The sequence below is a fragment of the Zalophus californianus genome, chromosome X, assembly GCF_009762305.2.
Source record: "Zalophus californianus isolate mZalCal1 chromosome X, mZalCal1.pri.v2, whole genome shotgun sequence".
Taxonomy (NCBI): Eukaryota; Metazoa; Chordata; class Mammalia; order Carnivora; family Otariidae; genus Zalophus; species Zalophus californianus.
The window spans coordinates 116,004,624-116,031,242 of record NC_045612.1 but is presented as its reverse complement, the minus strand read 5'-3'; the positions used below and the strand labels follow the sequence as shown (position 1 = coordinate 116,031,242).

Below are 26,619 nucleotides of genomic sequence, written 5' to 3'. Positions count from 1 at the left end.
GAAATGAGAGACAAGGAGTGGCCCAGTGGTCCTGAAGAGTGAGAGTTCTTGGTTATTCGTGCTTGCCCTAGTTTCCTTGAGTTTGCTTCACTATCTACTTATCTTTTGGCTGCCAACAGCTATCCTCACCCCCTGTTCTTTTTAGTACTTCTCTAACTCACAGGTTCTGCTTATGCTGGTTCTGGGTTCCTCATGACTTCAAGTCCCACTGGGCCCTTACTCTGTATCATGGCTTCACTGCATCCATTCAGGACCTGCTTTCTGTGTTTTTGATCTTCATATTTCTTATCCACACCCCCAGTAAAGAGCATCTGGCTGAAGTTTTTCTTGCTAGGGTAGAGCTTTTTATGCAAGAGGATCCCAGGGGCCAGAAACTGTGTGCCCTCCCTTCCTTACTTGGACTCAATTGGGTGAGACCAGGTGTGAGGTGGGTCATGTGGTGCACATGTGGCTGCCAAGCCCACCTTTGTATCAGAGTTGGGGAATGGGCATTGCCCTCTGAAGTGGTTGTGGGCCTGGCAGGTACGTTGGAGAGCCTTTGGGACAGTGGGACTCGAATAATAGGATTTCAGCAGGCTGGGATTAGAGGAGGGATGGTCTGGGAAGAAGACACAGATCTGACCCATGAAGAGCCAGCATGTGGGCAATCAGAAGCCTGCTAAGAGTGAGCAGGGAGGAGGTTGGATTATAAGGGCCCTAAAGGCCATGTGGGGGAGGTAGATGTTTTTTATAGGTGACAGGTCATCTCTGTAGGCTTTTAAAAACCCTGCTGCCAGAATAGACTTGAGACCTGCTAAGAGGCCACTGACGCCAGTCGGGAGTGAGATAATGTGTGAGAGGAAACAGAGTGAGCAGGTGGTCATGGGACTGGAGAAAGAACAAACATGGGCTGACATAACAACAACAACTGGATATGGCAGCTTCAGGTCCAGGTGGAAAGGAGTGTATTCTAGGGGACTAGTAGCTTCTGTATCAGAACCAGGAATGCAGTAGCCAACACCCAGCACAGAGATTTTCGTGCCTTCATTCGCAGGGTGGCCGGTGGGACACAGCTTTTCACAAGTGTCCTGCCGGGTTTGTGAACTGTCTCTGTCCGCTTTATCTATTAGTCGTAAACATCCATTCTTGTGTCTTGTTCTTGCCCAGCTTTTTAGATACCTTTACTGCAGCTGTTTCATTCAGTGCCAACCAGAAGGACAGTGTTCCTGGGAGCTCTACACATTATAATTTGGCCAGGAACCCAATCCATTGCATACCGATGCCCTCTGTCCTGAATTTTGTCCCTGCAACCTGGTCAGACATTTGGGCTTGTTCAGAGAGTGCTAGTGTGGAGCCTTTGAATTTGGCTCGAGTGTTTTGGAAAATTGTGTGGTCCATCGGGTGCTTAGACTGACTTGTAGCCTTGCTTGCTTTATTTATCTTGTTTATTACCAGAACGATAACAGTTAAACAACTTGGATGCAACTCAGTTTTTAAAAATTTATTTTTTAAATTGAGATAAATTGATGTATAACATTGTATTAGTTAGGTGTGCAGTGTAATTATTTGATATATGTATATAATGCAAAATGATTACTACACTAAGTCTAGTTAACATCCATCATCATACATAGTTACAGATTTTTTTCTTGTGATGACAACTTTCAAGATTTACTTTGTTAGCAACTTTTAAATACATATAACACAGTATCATTAACTGTAGTCACCATGCTTTACATTACAGCCCTAGGACTTATTTATCTTATAACCAGAAGTTTGTACCTTTTGACCACTTTTACCCATTTTGCCCACCCCCCTCGTCTGACAGCCACCAATCTGTTCTCTGTATCTGTGAGTTTGATTTTTTTTTTGGTTCCACATATAAATCATACAGTATTTGTCTTTCTATGTCAGACTTATTTCACTTAGCATCATGTTCTCAAGGTCCCTGATGCAACTCAATTTAAAAAAGGCCTGATACGGAGTAGGCTGACTTTGAACAACAGATAAAACAGAGGGGGTAATTACTTGCTGACTGCAATAATGCAGTAATGCTGATTGCAAATAATGAAGGATATGGACTCATCTCTTAAGTTGTATGAGCCTTCATTTCCTCATCTGGGAAAAGGATAATAATCCCTGTTATGTCTACCTTTCAAAGGTTTTGAGATACTCAGATGAGATAGGTGTGTGTAGTGCTTTGTAAATTTGAAAGCATTCTATGAATTTAAGATATTAACTAATGATTAGTGGCTTCTGGGGCATTTAAAAATGGTTTGATCTACGTTTAGTGGAAACTCACCTAGTATGAAAACTTTCAAAATGGAATCGCAAGGTTATATCACAGCTCAACATTTTATAGTCATATAAAGTCCACAGAGGAGGGAGCTGGGTGTTCCTGAAAAGAATTACTTGCTGGAAATGGGTGTGTGTGTGTGTTGGGGTGGGAGGAAGGGTGCAGAGGTGGTCGGCTGTCTTTTCTAGGGATAGTGAGTAGAATGCCCTCCTGATGATTAATTTCTTTTTTTTTAAAGATGTTTTTATTTATTTATTTGACAGAGAGAGAGAGAGAGAGAGAGAGGGAGAGAGAGAGGGAACACAAGCAGGGGGAGTGGGAGAGGGAGAAGCAGGCTTCCCACCAAGCAGGGAGCCCGATGGAGGGCTCGATCCCAGGACCCTGAGATCACGACCTGAGCCCAAGGCCGACGCTTAACAACTGAGCCACCCAGGCGCCCCTAATGATTAATTTCTTGATAGTGTGTGCAGAAGCAGGCAACTTGGTGGCTTATTAGCAGTCATAACCTCTCCTTTTCTTTCCTAGTTTCCTTTTGTCCTAAAGGATCATGTTGCTTGTGTTCACCTCTTGGTTCCGTGAAGGTGGCCCTTGGCAAGTAGCACCTTAGCCTTTGGGTAGATGGGAGGGATGGAACAAAGCCCTAGGCTACTCCTTCCAGAATCACCAGTTTTGCTTCTTTCCTCACTGCCTAGTACAGTCTTTTACCCTGAAGTATTTTTCTGGTTCTCTGTATCCTTAAATCCTCACATTTGCCTTGCATGCCCCCTAGTGGCAGGTCTGATGCACCCCTTGTTATGTTACCCTGGTGGGGTCCCATGAGCAGTTCTCCCCACCCAGTTCTATTACCAAGTATTATCCATAGTTCACAAATGCGGAACAAGAGATTCTGTGATCCTGACTTGCCGCTCGAGTAGGACCTGGGGAGGTGGAATTGGGAATTGGAACTTTGATTCCCAGATTTATACAATGGGAATGCCTCAGAAAAAAGATGACGTGGTTATAGCTTTTGTAGATTTAAAAAAAATGGTTTAAAAGAAATCTAGATTATTTTACTGCCTACTCAACTAGTTATCTAAAAGGATAAAAATGTGAATATTTGAAGATAAGAATGATTGTCCTTTTGGGGCACCTGGTTGGCTCAGTTGGTTAAGCATCCCAACTCTTGATTTCACTCAGGTCCTGATCTCAGGGTTGTGAGATTGAGTCCCGAGTCTGGCTCCACGCTGGGTGTGGAGACTGCTTAAGATTCTCTCGCTCCCTCTCTCTCAATCCCTCCACCCCTCATACCCGCTCTCTAAATAAATAAATAAAATGTTTAAAAAGAATGATTGTCCTTTTTCCTCTTTCTTCATCACATTGGAAAAACTTTCATCATTCACCAAGTGTTCAGTATTTCAAGCTCAGTCCTGTTAACAACTTTGAGGTATACAAAAAAAATATAAAGTATGATGTCTGCCCTGTAGAACTTTATGTTCTAATTATGTTCTAGTTATAAGGTGTTTAAATGTATTTTCTTGAGGAAAAAAATAAGTATAATGCATGATAACTTTTACTGATGTTTTATATTTTTACCTCTGAGCATTTGCTTATTTATTTTTAAAAGTCCTTTTCCGTGGAGAGAGAACCACATGATAACAACAGTAATTACCCAGATGAACCCTGGCGGATAACAGAAGAACAGCGAGAGTACTATGTCAATCAGTTCCGATCCCTTCAGCCTGACCCGAGTTCCTTCATTTCAGGTAACTAAGTCTGATGGGTGAAGACATGGGTCCCAGATCATTGTCTCAGATAGGTAACAGTACACATCTTGAGATATAGTTCACACAAAATCAATGTGACAACCTCTGTGATTTTGATTTGTTTCCCTCTAAGGTTGAATTTTTTTTTTTAAAGATTTTATTTATTTGAGAGAGAGAGAGACAGCGAGAGAGGGAATACAAGGGGGGTGTGGGAGAGGGAGAAGCAGGCTCCCCGTAAAGCAGGGAGACCGATGTGGGGCTCGATCCCAGGACCCTGGGACCATGACCTGAGGCGAAGGCAGCCACTTGACTGAGCCACCCAGGTGCCCCTAAGATCGAATTTCTTATCAGCTATAAACCATGCAGAAAAATACTTGGCAATGACATTTGGAAAATTATATTTCAGTTTTAAAGGTTTAAATGGGAATTTGGGGGAACCTGGTTTAGACCTGTGCCTTATTAGTTGGAGCAGTTCTTGAAATGGTAGACTGTGGCACCACGACGACCTCTTTAATTGCTTATTCATATTAGAGCAAAGATGTAGTGTAGCCTTCTAAAGATTTAGTGTCACAAGTCTCTTACTGTTATGTATGCTTTAGAAGTCCAAATTCATGCTCGTTTTCTTTGGCTCAAGTCTTTCTCCTCTGGATTTTCTGAGAGAAATTAAAATATGGGAGGAAAATGGGCCAGCAGTTTTATGTCCACATGTCTGTTCTTCTGGGTTGTCTTCTAAATATGTATTCCTGTTGAGTTCTCATGTAAAATTCAAACTGAGACAAATTGATTTAATTCCTATGTGCATTTTCCTGGACTGAAGACTAAACAGTGAAATAGTAGAGTCTGGAAGAAAAATTCATAAAACTTTCCTTTTGTACTTCAATTTTGAAGAATAACAATATGCCCTCAATAACTGTAACCTGACATACTGAATGTGGACTAATTTTCTCTTGAGAAATAAGGTGTGTAATTGAAATATACTTGTATAAATTCAGACATAATTTTTCTAATTGATGCAATACCTTTATTCAAAGGAGAATATTGTAGATACAACAAATTCATGTTGACAACAGGACTTAAAATAAGCATAAACCCAGATTGACCATTTGCTAACCTTACCCACTGCTTAAGTGAGTTTTTAAATTTTTTTTAAAGATTTTATTTATTTATTAGAGAGCACAAGCTGGAGGGGGTCCGAGGGGGAGAGGGAGACACGGGGCTCCACGTGGGGCTCGATCCCAGGACCCTGGACCTGAGTTTGAAGGCAGACGCTTAACCGACTGGGCCATCCGAGCACCCCTTAAGTGAGTTTCTTCATAATATATGTGTATAAGTAGACAAATACAAATGGGTAGCTGTTAGGAGTGTTTTTTTTTTTTTTTAAGATTTTATTTATTTATTTGAGAGAGAGAGAGAGAATGAGAGACAGAGAGGGAAGAGGGTCAGAGGGAGAAGCAGACTCCCTGCTGAGCAGGGAGCCCGATGTGGGACTCGATTCCGGGACAGCAGGATCATGACCTGAGCCGGAGGCAGTCGCTTAACCAACTGAGCCACCCAGGCGCCCCTGTTAGGAGTGTTTTTATTTTAACTTTTTTATTTTGCAGAATTTCAAATACGGATACAACTAGAGTGGCTAGTATAACAAACCCCTCTGTAACCTATTACACAGCACCAGTGATTTTGTTCTGTCTGTATCCTCTCTCGGCCCAGATGATTTTGAAGCAGTTATCAGATCATTTCATTTGAAAATATTTGAGGTCATATCTCGAATGATAAGAAAGACTTCTTTTAAAAACATAACCGCAATTCATTGGCACACATGAAAAAAAATACAAAACACATTTCCTTAATGTTATCAAGTCTTTGTTCAGATTTCCCTGATTGTCTCACAAATGCCTTTTAAAAACAGTTTAGTTTGTTTAAGGTCAAGAGGGGTTCATATATTGCAATTAGGTGATGTCTCTTTTAAAAAAACATCTTTTTTGAGATAGTAACATACCATAAAATTCACCCCTGTAGAGTGTACAGTTTAGTGGTTTTCGTGTATTTACAGAGTATAAGAGTATATTCATAATCTGAATTTAGAACACTTTCATTACCCCCTAACAAACACCTACTTATTAGTAATTATTCCCCATTCCTGCTCTCCCCACCTCCCAGCCCTACATAATGACTAAACTACTTTTTCTCTCTAAAGATTCACCTATTTTGGGCTTTTCCTCTAAATGAAACCATATAATGTGTGGTCTTTTTTTGTGTCTGACTTCTTTCACTTAGCATAATATTTTTAAGGTTTATCCAGGTTGTACTATGTACTAGAACTTCATTGCTTTTTTATGGCTGAATAATTTCCATTGTATAGATATACTACTTTTTATTTATTCATCAGTTGATGGGCACTTGATTTGTGTTGTTTCCACTTTTTGGCTCTTAAGAATAATGCTGCTCAGGGGTGCCTGGGTGGCTCAGTCAGTTGAGTGGCTGCCTTCGGCTCAGGTCATGATCCTGGAGTCCCAGGATCGAGCCCCGCATCGGGCTCTCTGTTCAGTGGGGAGTCTGCTCCTTCTGCTCCTCACCCCACTCTCGTCCTCACTCTCTCACTCTCTCTCTCAAATAAATAAAAAAATCTTAAAAAAAAAAAGAAAATTGCTACTCAGAACATTTGTGTGCACGTTTTTGTATGGATGGATGTTTTTATTTCTCTTAAATATGTACCTAGGAGTGGAATTGCTGGGTCAAATCGTAACTCTGTGTTCAATCATTTGAGGACCAGTCAGACTGTTTTGCATGGTGGCTGCATCATTTTACATTGCCACCAGCAGCGTATGAAGGTTCCAGTTACTCACCAACACTTATTATCTGTCTTTTGCTTTTAGCCATCCTAGTGATGCCAGATGGGCCGAGGTCCTGAGAGGGAGGGCCTCAGGCCTCTTGCTTTGAGTGTTCTTGGCTTTGTGTGAGAAAGAATTCGAGAGCAAGCTGTTTAGAAAAACGGACAAAAATTTATTTAGAAGTGAGAAAGGAGTTACGTCACAGATAAAATAGTGATCTCTTCTCCCAGGTGAGGAAGAGGACCCCCCCTTTGCTTCTAAGAAAGGGTTTTATAAGTTTTAAAATTAGCTAACTCTGTAGGGAGGGGCTTACTCCTTAACTTTGGGTTTATCATTTACATTGGGTAGTTAGTTTTGCCATTGTCTTAGGGTTGTGAAATTACCCACAGGGAGCAATTTTAAGAATGTCAGGCCTTTGTGGCTTTTACTGCCAGAGGGGGTGGGGTCTTGTGGTCTTCCATGAGTCGAATCTTGTGACTCTGTCTACTACCTGCTGACTTTTAGGTTAAGGGTCAGTCTAAAACCAGAATGGCTTTACTTTGATCAGCTTGTCTCCTGAGTCTCCCGTCCTTCCTACCTCACTAGTGAATGTGAAGTAGTATCTCTTTGTGGTTATGATTAGCATTTCCCAGATGAAAAATGAAATTGAACATCCTTTCATGTTCTTATCGACCATTTGTTTATCTTCTTTAGAGAAATGTCTCTTCAAATCCTTTGCCATTTTAAATAAATACTGAATGGTAAGAGTTCCTTATATACAGGCATAACTTGGATATATTGAAGGTTTAGTTCCAAATGACGGCAATAAAGTGGATATTGCAATAAAGCATGTCAAATAAATTTTTTGATTTCCCAGTGCATATAAAAATTATTATTTACACTATACTATAGTCTGTTAAGGGTATAATAGCATTGTATCTTAAAAAAAGCACTGTATATGTTTTAATTAAAAATAATTTATTGCTAAAATATACAAACCATCATGTGAGCTTTCAGTGAGTTGTAATCACTGATCACAGATCACTATAACAAATATAATAATAATGGAAAAGTTTGAGATATTGCAAGAATTACCAAAATGTGATACACAGACACGAAGTGAGCAAATGCTTTTGGAAAAATGGTACCAATAGGCTTGCTCAACACAGGGATGCCACAGACCTTCAATTTGTAAAAAAAAAAAAAAAAAAATGCAACATTTGCCAAGTGCAGAAAAGTGAAGCATAATAAAACGAGGTATGCCTGTATTCTAGATACATGTTCCTTATCACATATTGGATTTGGAAATATTTTTTTCTCAATGGGTGGCTTGTTTTTTTTTATTTTTTTAACAGTGTCTTTTGGAGCACATAAGTTTATAGTTTTGATGGTGTCCAGTTTATCTTTTTCTTGTTGATTGTGCTTTTGGTGCCATAAAGATCATTGCCTAAACCAAGGTCATGAAAATTTATGTGTATATTTTCCTCTAAGAAGGTATATATATGACAGTTTTATCTCTTATATTTAGGTCTTTGATCCATTTTGAGTTAATTTTTGTGTGTAATTATCAGGTAGGTGTTCAAATTGATTCTTTCAGGGGCGCCTGGGTGGCTCAGTCCTTAAGCATCTGCCTTTGGCTCAGGTCATGATCCCAGGGTCCTGGGAATCGAGCCCCACATCGGGCTCTCTGCTTGACGGGAAGCCAGCTCTCCCTTTCCCACTCTCCTTGCTTGTGTTCCCTCTCTCACTGTCTCTCTCTCTCTGTCAAATAAATAAATAAATAAAATCTTTAAAAATTACTTCTTTCATATGTGCATCTCCAGTTGTCCTAGCGCCATTTTTTTGAAAAAATGATTCTTTCCATGATTTAATTGTTTTAGCGTCCTTGTCAAAATTCAGTTTACTATGAATGTGAGGGTTTATTTCTGGATGTTAATTTTTTCGCACTGATTTTCACTGTTTAGTCTAATGCCAATACCACACTGTCTTGAGTATTGTAGGTTTTGAAATTAGGAAGTGGGAGTTCTCCAGCTTTGTTCTTTAATTGTTTTGATTTCAATTTTTAGGGATTGTGGTTTTTGAAATTTAGTTTTATACATATATAAAATATTTTCACAATTCTGAATTTGAGTCTACAAAACAATTTACAAAGAAGTCTAGCTTCTATTCCTATCCCCTCTGCCCTTTCCTTCCTTGCCCCCTTTTTTATGGGTTGTCTGTTTTTAAAAGTAAAAGCAAATTCATGTATGTGTGAATAGATCTCTATGTGTGTGTATATTCTTATCTCCCATCTTTTGAGAGATAAATGGTAGCATACGATTTATACTTCTCTCCACCTTGCTTGTTCCAATTAACATTATGTCCTGGTGTTTACTCCATATTGCATGTAGACATATTTCCCATTCGCTTTTATAAGTTGTGTACTACTAGATTGTGTGATATGCAGTCATTTATTTAGCTAGTCTCCTTTTGGGATTCTTTCTTTTTTTTTTTTTTTAAAGATTTTATTTATTTATTTGATTATTTCTAGTCTTTTGCTATTACACATATTTTTGTTGTGAATAACCCTCTGCACTTCTTTTTATATCTTTGTCAGTGTATCTTTGGATAATCCGATTTTGCTAGATGTTGCAAAACACTCCTTTAGTGGGGTTGTGCCGTGCTGTCATTTCACCAGTATTGTAGGAAATGCCCATTTTTCCCACAGTCTTACTATCACTACATGTTCACTGACTTTTGTATTTTTTCCCCCATTTGATAGGCAAGAAATCATGTCTTTGTGTGGCTCTATTTTATGGATCTCTTACAAAGAAGGTTGAGGTTTTTTTAATATATATAAATGATTAAGAGTCAATTGGGCACCTGGCTGGCTTAGTTGGTAAGAGCATGAGACTCTTGATTTTGGGGTCATGAGTTCGAGTCCCTTGTTGGGGATAGAGTTTACTTAAAAAAAAAAAAAAAGGGCCAGTTGCATCTGTTTCTCTGAACTGTCATAGCTCTACCCATTTTTATATTGTGTTACTGGTTTTTATTTTTAAAAGATTTTATCTATTCATTGTGTTAACATTTATCACTGAATCATCAATGCTATGTATAGCTGTTTTTTACTGGGCTGAGAGACTCCTTGTAATAAAAAGTTTGAATCCACATTTTGATGTTTGATTGCTGACAACTTTTTTAAACCTCACCTCTCCCTCTTTTGCCCCATATAAAGCTTCCCAGCAGGTCTGAAAATGGCTGGAGAGAGCAAGGAAAGGAGGCTGGGTTGGGATTTCTCAGTTGGCTGGGATTAGGGCTGGGGTGAGGGTTCCCCTTCACTGATTAAATATCTGTCAGCACCAAAGGAGGGAGCACTTGGGTTTTCTCATCAGCTTCCTTCTCTGGCAGGTGACAGCCAGGGCACGACTGAATTTGTTAGCTGTTGGCTTCCGGATGGGCCCTACCTAATCTCTTTGGGACACCATGCCAGAACAGTCTCTCTCTACTGTCTGAAGGCCAGGCTGGGTCTCTGGCTTGGCTTTGGGCCTAGTGTGATTTGAAGAAAGGATATCAAGGGAGAAAAAGAAGAATGAGTTGAGGGGAGAATGTCTTTATATCTATAAAAGAGCTGATAAATAGGCTCTTAAGACATCTCTGATAAATGTTTGACAAGGTGGCTGCATTGATGGCCAGCAGTCCTGTGACAGCATTATTTCCCAGGATGCTTTTGAGAGAAAGCTCATTGGTTAATAGGGCATTTTGCCTTTGATCCTTAATAATTTAATCAAAGGACAATACATCTGTTCTAGGGTCCATTATAATCCCTTGTTTTAAGGCCAGTTAGAAGACTTGTGATTGCCAAGGAAAGACTTTTGACTTAATCAGTTTAGAGCTTGAGGCTTGGATTTGACTGTACTTTGTGTTAGAATTGAGGCCTTTGAATTTTGAAATTGGTCTTAGAGCTGAAACCATAAAAAATTTCAATCTCGGTAAGGATCGGTCTAACATTTTAAGTGCAGTTGGGACTTGGAGCTATATAACGTGTAAAATGGAATGATTACTTGATTTCAATTGATACTGGTAAATTTGTGATAGATAAAGAAAGTAGCAAGAGGTTCCTGGATAAGTTTCTCAAAGAGCCACCAGGAGACCTTAAATTTCACCAAACTCTTTACCATGTCTTTGTGTGATAAGATTAATGGTGTTAATTTTCTTTTTGCTGTTTTCTGCCATGATTGTATGTTACTTTCTCATCCTTTCATTAAAAGTGCTTGACAGATTTTTACTTTAATAATTTTGAAATTTGTCTTTTGAATTTTGAATAAACTTTTGCAGATTTTTGGAAAAATGAAGAAGGAATTTATGTGATTCACATATCATAATAATTTTTATTTATTTATTTATTTATTTATTTATTTATTTATTTATTTATTTTCCCGATTGGGGTTTTACTATGCAGGAAAACAAAAACCAAGGAATATAGTCCATTTCAGTCTTCATGGTTCAAGTAAAAAAAGTTCTCATTATTCAGGTACACACTTTGGCCAAGCCAAGTTTAGCTTTATCACATTTAAAAAATTCATGTATAAAAAATAAGTATCAGTCCAAAATATAGATTATTTTAAGAGCCTGCAGGAAATAGAGAAATAATTAAATTTGGTGGAAATGTTAAAACTGCCTGAAATTCAGAAAATGTAATATTAATGTATTGTATGAAACATTATTCTTAGGAGCAACTGCACTCAGGGATAGTTTGTTTTGCTGTTTATGTTTAGACCAGAGGAACTCAACATGGATCTCTTAATTCATGTTACTAAGAGGGGCCCTTCAAGCGCTCCCTTCCCTCTGCCCAGCACTCCAAAAACCCTCTTGTGGTCCTATTGCCCCAGCCTTTTGAAGCAGCATAATGGCCAGCCATTCTAGAATTGTAGAGCTTTTTGGAAATTATTCTTTTAAGGGAATAAGTCTTTAAGAATTACTGGTTCAGACATACATGCCTCATAACAGTCTAGATTGCTTCAAAATATGAATTAAGCTGTAATTAAATTTTTTATGTTTAATTTTAAACCTTAAATTTATGTATGAGTAAGACCCAATATTTTAATGAAAGTAGGAAAATAGTATATAGTATCATCTGTTTGTCTCAAATACAAGTACAGTGAGTAATAATGGGAATGACAACATAACAGAATAGCACTTGTATATATTTGCCCAAACTGAATTAACTTTCTCTAAATTCAAGGTGTACGCAGGTTGAATATTTGATCTTAGTGACTGTTACGCTATCAGTTCAATGCTTAAACACTGAAGGAGGCATTTCTTTATTCACACAGCCTTTTTATGTATGTATATGCTCATCTGTAAATAGTTTTCATGTTTGGTATCTAATTACTAAATATGTGTATTTCAAATTAGTCTGTGTGACCCTGTGTTCTTCTCTTCAGAAGCATCAGTAATACATTTGGCCAATAGTTTGAAATATGAACTGTAAATTAACATAGCATATAATCTTGATAATATGAAAAGAGTCCCAAATACTTTTTTGAAATGTTAACATTAGAAAAAAACAATACTACAATCATCAGCTCTATTTCCTGAAAATTCAGTTGAGGTAACCTCTGCAAGTCACAGCTCCACACTTGCACACAGTTCTGACTCTCTTTTTGGCTGGGTTGTGGTCAACAGAATCTGAAGATATATCTCCAGAACCTTTCATTTGATAATCAGAGGTGAGCTCTTCTCCAGCATTTATGGTTCTTGTGGAAAATAATGCTATTCGGGGAAGACGGGTGTCAAGGTTGTCAATAAAAACATTGAACACCTGAAGATTTGGGTCACAACTGTGATTCACAAAATGAGAGACATTTCCATATCGGGCTGCATCCACTGTGAATTCATCAGATTCATAATCCAGATCAAAGAGATATGTGATTCCCTTGTTGTCATATAACTGCTCCCGTCTTTCAGCTTCTTCACTTGTGATTACCTCTCCAACATATTCCATGACAAAACTCATTCTTTTAATCTTCACAAGGGTTTTTACACCCCAGCCACAGCCATTGCTAGTTCGAAAGATGCAAAGAGAATACTGGGTGCCTTTTTGTACAATCCTATTGGGACAGTCGGGTCCACATTGACACCTTGAGTTGCATTCATAAATGGGGGTACCAGATGGGATTTTAATTTGCTGGTTTTTATTATAAGCCAAAAGAACTCCAGCTTCAGCAGGACATTTCTCAAAGAAGCAGTCTGTACCTGAACAACCAAAGATAGCTTCATTGACTAAGCTGATTCCAGGAGCTGGTTTGTATTCATTAATGTAGTAGAAGTCTGAAGGTAGGCCCTCTAAGTCAACAGTATTTTCAACAAAAATCATTCCTTTATGATTCTTTCTTCTCTTGAGTTCATCTTGCCATCTCTGCAGAGCTCCCCTTTGTTTGGCCTTCTTTACAATATATTTGGCAACGGCAGGTTTCAAAGCTTTGTTATTGTCTTTTAGAGATATTGCTTTGCCTTTGTTTACCAGAGATAAATAATTATGCTTGTCATTAGAGAACTGTTGAAGTAGTAATGGGCACTTGAGATTTTACAAAGGTTCCCAAGTATTTGTAGAATCTGGCCATCCTTTCTTTCCATTTTACAAGATAATACTCCATATCCTCCGCACCTCGGCCCCAGCCTCCGCCATCTTGAGGAGCTTTCATTCCTATATATTCTTTTAAAAGCTGTTCATATGTTGTTTTTAGCCATAGGATTTATACTTGCTTTGATGAATACATGTTACATTTGTTGTTATACGGTAGGGATTCTGAATGAAAAAATGGCAATTCATTTATATATAAATATAAAAGCTGCTCTAGATAAGTAATTAATGATTTATTTAAACATTGGCTCTCTTGGCAGGTTCGGTGGCCAAGAACTTCTTCACCAAATCAAAGCTTTCCATTCCAGAACTCTCCTACATATGGTAAGTATAATTAATGCCATATTAGTATTATAGTGTCATTACATACCCATTCCTTAGCTCCTACTTTTGCATTTTGAAAGTCTTATCTTTTGAATGTTTTCTCTTTTAAGATTTTATTTATTTATTTGACAGAGAGAGAGCACAAGCAGGGGGAGCTGCAGGCAGAGGGAGAGGGAGAAGCAGGCTCCCCGCTGAGCAGGGAGCCCGATGTGGGGCTCGATCCCAGGACCCTGGGATCATGACCTGAGCCGAAAGCAGATGCTTAACCAGCTGAGCCACCCAGGCTCCCCTTGAATGTTTTTTTTAAAAAGGATTTATTTATTTATTTTAGAAAGCACAAACGGGGAGGGGCAAAAGAGGGAAAGAATCTCAAGCGACTCCCCACTGAGTGTGGAGCCTGACACGGGCTCAGTCTCACGACCCTGAGATCATGACCTGAGCTGAAATCAAGAGTCAGACACTTAATTGACTGTGCCACCTGGGGGCCCCTTGAATGTTTTTTTAACAAACTAAGAGAGTGAATAGAACTTAAGATTTTTGTTGCTCTGAAGTTATTATAACTATATTATATATATTATTATATTATATATAAGTTATATGAAAGAAGTTATTATATATAAGTTATAAGTTATATGAAAAGCACAATGTTCAGTGTGTGGTACACTGTATCTGTTAGCTGTTATTTAAAAATTAATTTCACAATTATTATCCTCCTCTAGATCCCTTTCCTGTCTAAACAATTGTGTGGGCATATGAGCATTCCCACCTTGTGAATTTTATTTTCAGATATTTCTACTTGATAGGATGCAAATAACCAGAGGATCTTGAAAAACTCTTCTTTAAAATATTTTATGAGGCCAGGTGAACAGAAGGTCCACAAATGTTTTGGAATTAAGTCAAATTTGACTATTCTAGCTGCCTCTGAGCTTCATCAGTTTGGCTGGTGTTTATCAGCTGGGCCCTAGTTCAGGCTTGCAGCTGTGGTGCGCATTGCATCTTGCTGCTGCGCCGGCTGCAGCCCATGCTCCAGAAGGGCTGTACCGGGACAGTCCAGATGGCTGATTTGCGTTTATGAGAACGCTCGGTGTCTCTGTAAACTCCAGGCTGTGTGTGGGCTCTTCTTCCTCAAGCCTAGGGGGGAGAGACCACGCTGATATAAATATATAATTAAAACATTGGAATATTTATGTAAGACTTTTTTCACGAGGTTTTACAAAAATTGTGGCAGGATTTAAAATTGCTTGTCATGTTTTGTGCATTTTATTGGAAAACTATTCCAGTAACACTTGTGCGTGCCAGTGTATCTGGGATTCTGAGCTGGATTTAGGTTCTTTAGCAATATATTCTAGCATAATTCTTTTTTTTTTTTTTTTTTTTAACAACAAGCCTTATATTAGATTTTAAAGCTGGGGGGGGAAAAGGAATTATCATTTTGAAAAGAAGACACTCTGTTTTGGCAGAATTCCCAGTCTTAACATTATTGGCATGAGGCTTCCTATCTTTTTGTTGAGACATACCCATGAAAGCTGAATGGTATTCTCTCCACCCAGTGTTTGAAACCGTTCCCTGACTTCTCACCCTGGGGTGCTGCTTTCAGGGCTGGTGTATTCTAAATATTGAAGGGGAGGAGAATGTGAATGGTCCAGAGGAAAGTTAGGGAGCTTACCTTCTGTATTTCTTCTTTGAAATAGTGATACCTTTCCAGCACGGTTTTATATCTATGTCTTATACACCTAAGAGACTGGTTGATCTTAGTTACTTTGGCAAATAGGTTTCTTTTGTGCTGAGTAAACAGGTCTGTGCCTTTCAGTGGGAAACACTGACTGAAGCAAAGATAAGCCTTTTCAAGACTTCCTTTTTTCCTTTCTGTCTTATCTGGTTCCAGCCTTCTCAAGTTGCTGGTTTTATCTGAAAACATAATTCAACCAGTATTTATTACTACTATTATTATTTTTGTAAAGATTTTATTCATTTATTTGGCAGAGAGAGAGAGAGCGCGAGAGAGGGAACACAAGCAGGGGGAGTGGGAGAGGGAGAAGCAGACTCCCTGCAGAGCAGGGAGCCCGATGCAGGACTCCATCCCAGGACCCTGGGATCATGACCTGAGCCGAAGGCAGACGCTTAACGACTGAGCCACCCAGGCGCCCTATCAAGCAAATTTTTGATACAACATTTATGTGACTTAAAAAGTTCAGGGTTCTTCCTTAAAGCTGAAAAATTAAGTGCTCATTTCTGAGCTTGGGTAACTGTATAATGGCTGGGACAACTGTAAAAAGGTTGAGGCCAGCCCTTCCTCTGACTATTGTGAGTGCCAGGTCTGGAGCTCTTCACACCACCGATTTACTGAATGACTGTCGACTAATGAATTCTGAGCCTTATTTTCCTTTTTGTGCTATAGTTTCTTGTCTTGTGTGCTCAGTGTTGTAAAACAGACCTGCCAGAGAACCTGAAGAGTGTAAAGTTTTGTTTATAAAGTGGTGCTGGTACCAGTGCTGTTGATCAGCCGTCGTCCTCCAAGTGCTCCCTGAGATTTCATAGGAGTTTGGAGACTTTGCAGGGCCACCACCAGAGAGCCTGGGAGTTGTGTTTGCATATTTTTTTTTTTTTAAGATTTATTTATTTATTTTTTTTAATTTGAGGTGGGGAAGGGGCAGAGATGCAAGTGGGGTGGGGAAGGGGCAGGGGCAAAGGGAGAGGGAGAGGGAGTCTTAAGCAGACTCTGCACTGAGCACAGAGCCGGACATGGGTCTCCATCTCAGGACCCTGAGATCATGACCTGAGCTGAAACCAAGAGTCGGATGCTTAACGGACTGCGCCACCCAGGTGCCTCATGTTTGCATATTTGAGGCTGAGTATCTTTTCCTCTAAGCCCCATGTTAGGTGCTTGTGACATGTTATATTTAGGGAACTTAGTGATGCTGACTGCGATGGAGCCCTGACCCTGCCTGAGTTCTGTGCTGCGTTTCATCTCATTGTGGCTCGGAAAAACGGTTACCCACTACCTGAGGGCCTGCCTCCGACTCTGCAGCCAGAGTACCTGCAAGCAGGTAAGGCCTCATCAAAGTCCTAAACCTTTGACATTTTCCATCCAGGCCTTATTATAAGCACTTTTTGTGCCTTAAGGTGGTATCCAGGCACTTTGCGGAGTCTTTTGTGTCTAACGTTCTTTAACCGATATTAGCCTCTCACATCTTACGATATAAGTAATAGGGATGATGTGGGTAAGTGTGAGTCATCTGTTATTCCCATTCTATTGTTCTCTGGATGGATTTGAACCAGTCACTTACCCTTTCATGAAAATTGTGGAGTAGGCAAGTACTGAACTTCCTAGCTGATATAAAATGAAGAGAAAGATCTTCCTGTAGAGCCAAGTGCTGACTTGGCATTTTTAGGTACATCCTAGTGTCCCCAAGTGGCCTGGGGCAAAGGAATGGCATGGAACTCTTATACCTAATGAAGTTAAAAAATTACATGCCAGGAAATGTACAAAGCGCTGAGATCGTAATGTACCCTTGAAAAATTTTTACATCTGTATACATCTATGTAACTGCAATCAGATAGAGATATAGAACATTTGGCACACCACAAGGTTGGACTAGAACTCTTTGTCTTTCTCCTTAATAAAGCTATTACCCCCAGACCCTTTCAATAAGAAAGAGTCATCGTGAGTCTAACATTTATATCAATTCTTTTGGAAGATTAAGTGTCTCTTGCCCTTTTCAAAGGCAATGGGCACTGATAACGATTTCTGTTACTCAGAGAAATATAGCTTCCATTGAAAGGGTCCAGAAACAGTTGGTGCTGTCAATAAGCTTTCTCAATTTTTAGGGAAGGCCTCTTAAAAACATGAGACCTCTAGTTATGGATGATTATTGGCAAGGAGGAGCAATGTCTAAAGAAACTGAATAGTCTTTAACAGAGTACACATTTCGTGTTTAGATTTGAAAAAGGCCCTAGTTTCTCATGTCTTGTCCCTTATAACAACACTAGATTTAAAGTGGCCAGTGACTTATCTAAGTCAGTCTTGGGGTCTCTGACTCTTAAATAAAAAGTCTGTCATTTTCTGTATTTGGTAGTGAGTGGGCCAAAGCTCAACCAAAGGGAAGAGACCAAGTGTGTGGCCAGTGCCAGTGGCAGGTAAACATGTTGGGGGGAAGAGTGACCCATTCTGGGATCTTCCCCAAATGCCTCCATAAAATGTATGAAGGGGAAAGTTCAGGCAGTAGAGGCTACTACTAATTTCAGAGCTTAGACTTTGCAAATAGCAGCTGCTTTCTGACTGCAGCAGGATGTAACTCCAGCCTGCTACCCTTCCTTCCAGGCTGGGGGCGACCCTCATGGGTCCCCAGGAACCAGTTTGCAATTGGGCAGCATGGCAAACAGCTCTATTTCTACTTTGGTGTCTATCTCACCATCTTTTTTTCTCTCTGTTCCTCCTGGATTGAGGCAAAGAAGAGCTAACATCCTTGGGGCTATCTTGGCAAGGGTGTAGCTTTCATAACCAAGTCAGTATCAGGTCATCCAGGAGCCCCTTCTCCTGGGAGCAGGGCCACACGGAGCTTTGTCTCTCTTTCATGGGGATGAACAGCTGACCAGAGGGCAAAGGTCTGCTCCCGGGCTATTTAGTTACATTTAATACTGTCACTGTTTCCTATTGCGAGCCCTGGGCAGAGTCCTGGGTAACCTTATTTCCCCAACCCACACTTAGCTTTCTGTTTTTGGGTCTTGATGAATGCTGTTGTACTGTTCTGATGCCCTATGGCCATGGAATCTCTGCCAGGTGTCATGACTCCTTGTTTGAGGAGTCACTTTGTAGGTATCCAAGTATTTCATGGATTGTTTCAAAAGCTACTGATAAAATTTAAAAAAAATCTGAAAGCCCTGTGCAAAAAGTGTGTTAACAGAAGACAAGTAGCTTCCTTTGATTCCTTCACTGCTGCAAATGGCTGCTTTTGCCTTGCTTATGCAGTAGCGGGGAGTCTGTAAAACAGAATGCCAGTCAAGAGGCATCTTCCTTTCATTTGGAATGAAGCCCCGTGTGTGTTCCTGATCTTTTGTGGAGGCTGTCAGCATGCATTTAGACAGAAACAACTGAAGAATTCATCACATACCCTTCAATTAAACAAAACTGCACGTCGTTTCCAGAGCTTGTGGGATTCATCTTAAATAATAATTATACAGTTCTAACAAAAACCATGAGAGACCTCATAAAACTCCCATCAAACTCAGTGATGGTATATTTTAGGCAAACCCTGCGGGTTTAACAGTTAACTTTTTAATATTTATCACTCATGTTTATTTTTGTATATAGCTCAAGAAAATGGCCAGAACTGTCTAGGTTTTCTCTGTACTTTTAGACTTTGCATATATGAGTGATTCTGTTCATTTTGGGGGTTCATTTTTATGGTATCCCACTTGGCTTTTTTAAAAGCTTACCTTTTGTTGCAATTTTTTTTCTGATCTACATTCAGTCTTAGAAAAATCTAATCCAGTTTTCAATAAGATTGGTGAAGAGTATAAATTTGGTTGATACCATCATGCATTTACAATTATACAAGCTTGTTTTCAATAAAATAATGAAACAAATTGTTGTATCTGATTTTTTCTCTAATAGTGGAAATTAACGGACACAGTTGGAAGGAAAAGTTGGATTACTTGGTAGCTTACCCATGGGCCTTTGATATTTTCCTGTCTAGGTGACTGCGTGGATTGTGGTATAGATTTTTACTGTAGAGTTTGTTAAAAATAATTGAGCACTGTGTTACTCTCGCTGGTCAAAATGCTGTATAGAAGAGCATTCTTACCGTCATGGAACTTGCTGGCAGTTAGAGGATCGATGTTCAATAAACTCATGTACTTGTAATTGGAGGCAGTGATAGGTGCTGTGGAGAAGCACAGCTGCAGCAAGAGGGTGTATGACCTTGGGGAAGACTTCCTTAAATACTTGAGCTAGGATGTGAAGGATGGGCTAAGGGCTATGTAGGTGAAGAAGGGGGCAAGAGTAGGCTCTGGGCAGAGGGGGCAGCGGGTATGCTGCAGAGGCCCTCAGAGGGGACTTGGAGCACAGGAGGCATGGAAAGTGCAGGTCACAGCAGCTGGAGTGCTAGGAGCTAGAGCTGGAGGGGCTGGGGATGAGGCTGAAGAGGAAGGTACGGAACAAACCATGGGCAATGACGTTGATGGGTTTTAAGCAGGGAAGTGCCACAGAGTTGCTGTCGGAAAGGATTATGCTGGTTGCTGATTGGAGAGCAGGTTTTGAGGAGCAAGGGTGCAAACTCAAAGACCAGGTTATGGCAGCAGTCCAGTCAGATCCACAGGGGGCTGGCACTAGGGAGGTGACAGTGGAGTTGGAGAGATGGGGACAGGCTAGAGAGAAATTTAGCAGTTAACAATTGCATTTGTAGGTTTGGAAAGTGTTAGGTTTCTCTGTAGCAAGACCCTCTCATGATAAAGCTTAAGTCATGTAATTCTAGTCAAATCAACTGATTGGTAAAGTAGAAGCAGAAATCTTAAGCCTGCTCGTGTGGCCGGATTGTGGAATGGTACTTGGAAAGGTGTTTTGCTGAGTTTTTACCAAGGAAATGAGACTAAGTGGTATAGTCAGAAAAAATCGCCAGCGCCCGAGATTTGCCCTACTTGATATTGTTGCAGGATCGCAGGGTTCTTGTCTCATAGAGTCGAAGAATGACCTCTCAGACACAAAGGAGTGAAGTGAAAGTTTATTAAGTAAGGTGAGAACAGAAAGGAAAGAAAAAGCTCTCTAGAATGAGAGGGGTCCTGAATGGGTTGCCACTGAGGGCTTTTAGGCTGGTCTTTTATTGAAAACTTGACCCAGGGAGCTTGTGGCCTTGAGATTCTTGGGCCATCTTGGTCTGAGCAGGGACTATTGATAACACCCTTAATGACTGACTTCTTTGAGGTTTGGTCAATTTCTGTGATTACACTGTAGCTGCCAAAGAAAAATATTGCCTCACATCCGGGGCCAGATGGTCTGGTCTACTCCCTTATCTCTTGTTCACTCTTTCAGAGCCTAGTCAAGGGCCCCCTATCTCTCCCTGCCTATACCTTAACCCTCTCCTTACTCAATATCAGTGAAATTCAGACCAAAGTAAGCAAACGAACAATTTAAGGTGCTTGTACTAAACTGCATGTGGTAGCTGTTAGTGGCCAGTACTTTACTGCAGAGGGAAGGTGGCATTTCAAACTCTGGTGGGGGTGGGAGGGTGAGAAAGGATTAAAAATAATGCCAGTCCATTTTTAACATTTGATTCAAAAAATTGTTTAAATGTGGCATTAAAATTTTGATTTCTTAATATCTGGTCTTGACAAATTTGTAGCTTCTGGTTATTGTCTACCATGATCTGCTTTTTCCTCCTTGAGATATTGACCAATTTCCTGGTTGTTGAGACATTTCTTTCTTAATTACTTTGTGACAAAGTGGTGAAACAGAATCTGCTTCTCAGAAATGGTGTGTTGAGTATTAGTTTACCAAGTAGCATAATCCACTCGGCTACCCAGCTAACATAGCAGCTTCTGTCACTGTTCTATGTTAGAAGAAACCCAAAATGTGATTCTTCTCTCCTTGTTGTAAATCAGCAAGAACTTGTGCTCTTGTTTTTGTTATTTCTGCTAACCAAAAGAAAAGAGTATTTTATAAAGTCTTCTTGGTCCCCTATCATTAAAAGATCATGTCTATTTCAAACAATAATAGCTAAAATGAAGTATTTCCTTAGTTAATGTTTATAGCATTAAAACTATCACCAGCTACTGCCATTTAAAAATTAATGCTGGTAGCATAGTTAAAATGTGAAGTATTGTGATAGTGAAGGTTACTACTATGTTACAACGTAAATGCTGACAGTTCAAGTCCCTGGTCTTGCACTTACCAGCTATATGACCTTGAGTAAGTTGCTTAACTTCCCTGCTCCTTAGTTTCATCACATGTAAAATGGGGATGATAGAAATAGTAGGTTGCGTATGTGAAGAACTTAAAACAATACCTCGGCATGATTACTGCCATAAGTAGTGTATTGGTGCTGGCAGATTTTGTTGTTATATTTCCTAAGCACAGAAGAGCTGATAGGAAACAATGCCTGCTGTGAATATAGTATATATTCTTATGTATTTTTGTTTCTTCTTAGCCTTTCCTAAGCCCAAGCGGGAGTGCACGCTGTTTGATTCTTATTCTGAGTCAATGCCTGCGAACCAACAACCCCGTGACTTGAATCGGATGGAGGTAAAAGATCTTCATATGTTAATAAATAAGGATGTGTGTGGAATTAAAATCCATTAGCCTGTGTTCTTTACAAACTCTAGAAAATCCACTTTCATAACATTTTCTCTTCATGCCAAGTCCTTATGTTGAGGCTCAGCCTTTCAAATCTAGACACCAGATATATCTATAATTACTTTTTTCCTTTTCTTCCTAGAACTAGATTTAGTGAAATAAGCAAAGTAGTCTCTTGACCTTCTAGGGGTGAAATGTAGGTGTAGACAAAGTAAGCCAGAAAAATGCTAGGCAAGTTGTTTATTTTAACCAAGCTTTAATTTTGAAGTAAATGTAGGAAAGTATTTTTAGTAACTGAGTATGAACAAGGTTTAATGGACCCAGAATAGTTTTAAGAGGAAGTTTGAGAACTGTGTAAGAGGATCCCAAAATACAATCAAAGCTGCCTTCTCCCTCAGGGTTTTTAGTGTTGGGACCAAATGAAGACTGATTTGGATTATCCCCAAGAGAAATCTGTAGAATTCCTACAGTGTTGGGCCATTGATGTAAGGTCCTAGCCACATGCTTAGGTATGCATCAATAAATAGGAGTCATTATGGTTATTGTTAATGTCAGCACACTCTTCATCATCATCATCACTGTTACGATTGCTGTGATGACACCTTATGATATCTGCTGTTCCCATCCTAAAAAAAAGTCTGGAAATGTGTAATAAATGGAGGTTTATTTATAGGCTGCTATTATAGTCCCCTGACCCTGGTTAAAACTGTTGCAAGATGATGGAAGTCAGATGCAGGATACAGGGCCATTTCTTTGATTTCTTGCAACTGTGTGTGATTATTTATTTTTTTCCACGGGGCTCTCATGCATATAGTCTGTGTTGCAATGACATCCTCTGTTCTGCTGTGATGGAATCAGCCTGCTTCTGCAGTGTTCCCTCTGATAACACCTCTCTTGGCCTCTCTCCTACTCTTTCTTTGAGTCAGAGCCTCTGTTACTTTCCTTAATAGATTTCTACTCATGGGAAATAGGTATAAAGTGACATCAGGAAGAGTGATAAATGTGCATTTGAAGCGTTTTAGGTTTTTAAATTTCTTTTTTTTAAGAATGTGTATGACAGAGAAACAGATAACAATAATTAGCCACTTTTCCCGACCCTCTGTATACTCTGGGGCTGCTGGCAATGTCTGGAGACTTAGGCAGTTGCCCTGTTTTTGTTTGTTTGTTTGCTGTGGGTCCCTTTGCTTGTGTAAAATTATGAGGTTGATTTATTGAAAAATGTCATAAATTCTTATTCTTTCTCGATAAATGTTATGTTTCAACTTGCCACGGTATCAGGTGGCCTTTGCCCTTCCAACAGAAACAAATAATGCTGTGTTTTAGAGAAATTAATTACTGGCCTGTGTTGCTTTCTCCCATGTAGTCATTTATCATCTGTCTAAAAGGAAAGGAGCCAATACAGTTGGCTGTGAAGTCTGTAAACGGAGATACTTTTAGACACATGCACACTCTGATGTCCTTGATGACATTATGGATATTCACCTTTATGGACGTGATGTGCAGCTAGTTTTATGTTAGATACTTTTGTATACTTTAAACTAGCTCTTTTGATGGGGGTTGGTGGTAGTTAAAATTCTTTGCTTTGCCCTGTCCAAACAAGAAAGCAAAACAACAACCACCACCACCACCACCACAACAACCACAACAATAACTCTTTCCCCACAAAGTTGTTATATTCTAGGGTGAGGTGCTTTTACATAGTCATGTAATAATATACAGAATTCAAGGACGAAGTAATGAGGTTAATTGAGGCTTTGGCCATTCTGGAAGTGTAGGTCAAATTTTAGTAGCTAATGATTAAATATTTCATTTTCTTCTATTTTATTCATTGTTCTTTCTACCAATCTTTTAATCTCTCATGAATGCATACATGGGATTTAAATAGATCTTGGTACTAGTCCTGTGAGGGATGGCTCCATATAGGTGTTTGTGCTGTGAATGAAGCTGTAGCTGATTCAGGTCATGAGAACTTTGCTCAGCAGTACAGATCAGATCTCTAGACAGCAGAGCTGTAACCATGTACTTGTTTCCTTCAAGAATTAAAGATTATAATTTCAGGTAAAGTCCTCTTTAGCAGTGCTTCTTAGATTACTAGATTTCTTTCTTTTGTAAACAGCTTTACTAAAATATAATTCACATACTCAACTAAAGTATACAATCCGGTGGTTTTTAGTGTATTAACAGAGTTGTGCAACCATCAGTATAGTCTTATTTTAGAACGTTTTTCATCACTCCAGAAAAGAAAGCCTGTACTCATTAGCACTCACTGACTGTCCTCCCTTCCCCCCAGCCTCTGGTGATCAGTAATCTATTTTCTGTCTCCGAATTTGCCTATTGTGGATATTTTGTATAGAATCATAGACTATATGGGGGTTTTTTTGGTGACTGCTTTCTTTTGTTTAATATAATGTTTCATTTTAAAAAAAATTTATTTATTTGAGAGAGAGAGCAAGTGAGCACAAGCAGGGTAAAGGTCAGAGGGAGAAGCAGACTCCCTGCTGAACAGGGAGCCTGATGTGGGGCTCGATCCTGGAACTCCAGGATCATGACCTGAGCCGAAGGCAGATGCTTAATGGACTGAGCCAGCTGGGTGCCCCTAGTATAATGTTTCAAAGTTTGTTCATGTTCTAGCATGTATCAGTGCTTCATTAGTTTTGCTGAGTAGTATTCCATTGTGTGGATCTGCCACATTTTGTTTGTCTGTTCTTCAGTTGATGGACATTTGGCTTGTTCCCACTTTGGAGTTGTGAGGGAAAAAATGCTGCTGTGAACATTCATGTAGTAATTTTTTTTGTGAGCACAATGTTTTCAATTCTCTTGGGTGTTTACCTGGGGTGGAGTTGTGTGTCATATTGTAACTTGTGCTTAACTTTTTGAGGTACTGCCAAACTGCTTTCCTAAGCACCTGCAGCATTTTACATTCCTCTACCAGTAATGTATGAGGGGTCCAATTGTTCCACATCCTTATTAACACTTGTTTTTGGGGCACCCGGGTGGCTCAGTCAGTTAAGCAGCCGACTCCTGGTTTTGGCTCAGGTCATGATCTCAGGGTCCTGGGATCGAGCCCTGCGTGGGGCTCCATGCTTAGCGCAAGTCTGCTTGTCTCTCTCCTCTCTCTCTCTCTCTCTCTCTCTCAAATAAATAAATAAAATCCTTTAAAAAAATACTTGTTATTGTTGTGGTTTTTATTTTAGCCGTCCTAGTGGGAGTGAAGTGGTTGGTATCTCATTGTGGTTTTGATTTAAGTTTCCTAATGACTACTGATGTTGAGCATCTTTTCTTGTGCTTATTTGCTATTTGTATATCTTCTTTGGTGAGATGTCTATTCAAATCTTTTGTCCTTTTATAAATTGGGTTATTATTGAGTTGTAAATATTCTTTATATATTCTGAATATAAGTCCCTTATTCAATATATAATTTGCAAGTATTTTCTTTCTTTGGTTTTTCTTTTTCCTTTTTTTTTTAAGATTTTATTTATTTGACACAGAGAGAGAGAGAGAGAGAAAGAGCAGGGGAGCAGCAGAGGGAGAGGGAGAAGCAGACTCCCTGCTGAGCAGGGAGCCCGTTGTGGGGCTTGATCCCAGGACCCCGGGATCATGACCCAAGCCGAAGGCAGGTGCCCAACCGACTGAGCCCCTCAGGCACCCCTCTTTTTCCTTTCTTCTTCTTCTTTTTTTAAATTCAATTCCTTATTAGTATTTTTTTAAAGATTTTACTTATTTATTTATCAGAGAGAGAGAGCACAAGCAGGGGGAGTGGCAGGCAGAGGGAGAAGCATGCTCCCCGCTGAGCAAGGAGCCCGATGTGGGACTTGATCCCAGGACCCTGGGACCATGACCGAGCTGAAGGCAGACACCCAACTGACTGAGCCACCCAGGCATCCCCTCTTTTTCCTTTCTTGATAGTGACCTCTGTAACACAAATGTCTTTTATTTTAACAAGGTCTATGTCTCTTTTCTTCTTTTGTTGCTTGTGCTTTTGGTGTCATATCTAAGAAACCATTGCCTAACAGAAGATCATGAAGATTTACTCCTATGTGGTCTTCTAAGAGTTGTATAGTTTTAGATCTTATATTTAGGTCTGTGATCCAGTTTGAGTAAATTATCATGTATGCCATGAGGAAGAGGTCCACCCTCATCCTTTTTTTTTTCTTAATTTTTTGACAGAGGGAGAGACAGTGAGAGAGGGAACACAAGCAGGGGAAGTGGGAGAGGGAGAAGCAGGCTTCCTGTGGAGCAGGGAGCCTGATGCGGGGCTCGATCCCAGGACCCTGGGATCATGACCTGAGCCAAAGGCAGACGCTTAACGACTGAGCCACCCAGGCGCCCCCATCCTTTTTTTTTTTATGTCAAAGATATATTTATTTATTTTAGAGAGAGAGAAAGAGAGCGGGGGGGGGGGGGCAGGGAGGAAGAGGGAGAGAGAGTGTCTTAAGCAGACTCTGTGCTGAGTGTGGAGCCTGATGGAGGGCTTGATCTCATGACCCTGAGATCATGATATGAGCCAAAACCAAGAGTCGGATGCTTAACAGATTGTGCCACCCAGGCTCCCCCACCTTCAT

The 26,619-nt window shown here is 39.8% G+C and overlaps 1 protein-coding gene and 1 pseudogene across 7 annotated transcripts in view; one reads left to right on the top strand and one right to left on the bottom strand.

The window, feature by feature from the left end:
- Nucleotides 1-26,619, top strand: part of REPS2 (RALBP1 associated Eps domain containing 2) — a 238,225-nt gene that overhangs the window by 95,789 nt on the left and 115,817 nt on the right. For all 7 annotated transcript variants that reach the window (XM_027609020.2, XM_027609021.2, XM_027609015.2 and 4 more), the window contains 4 exons: nt 3,879-4,017; nt 13,707-13,770; nt 16,675-16,817; nt 21,912-22,006. In XM_027609020.2, coding sequence (XP_027464821.1) covers nt 3,879-4,017; nt 13,707-13,770; nt 16,675-16,817; nt 21,912-22,006 — 441 coding nt within the window. The remainder of the gene's footprint in view (nt 1-3,878; nt 4,018-13,706; nt 13,771-16,674; nt 16,818-21,911; nt 22,007-26,619) is intronic.
- On the bottom strand, nt 12,406-13,459 carry LOC113931248 (annotated as a pseudogene).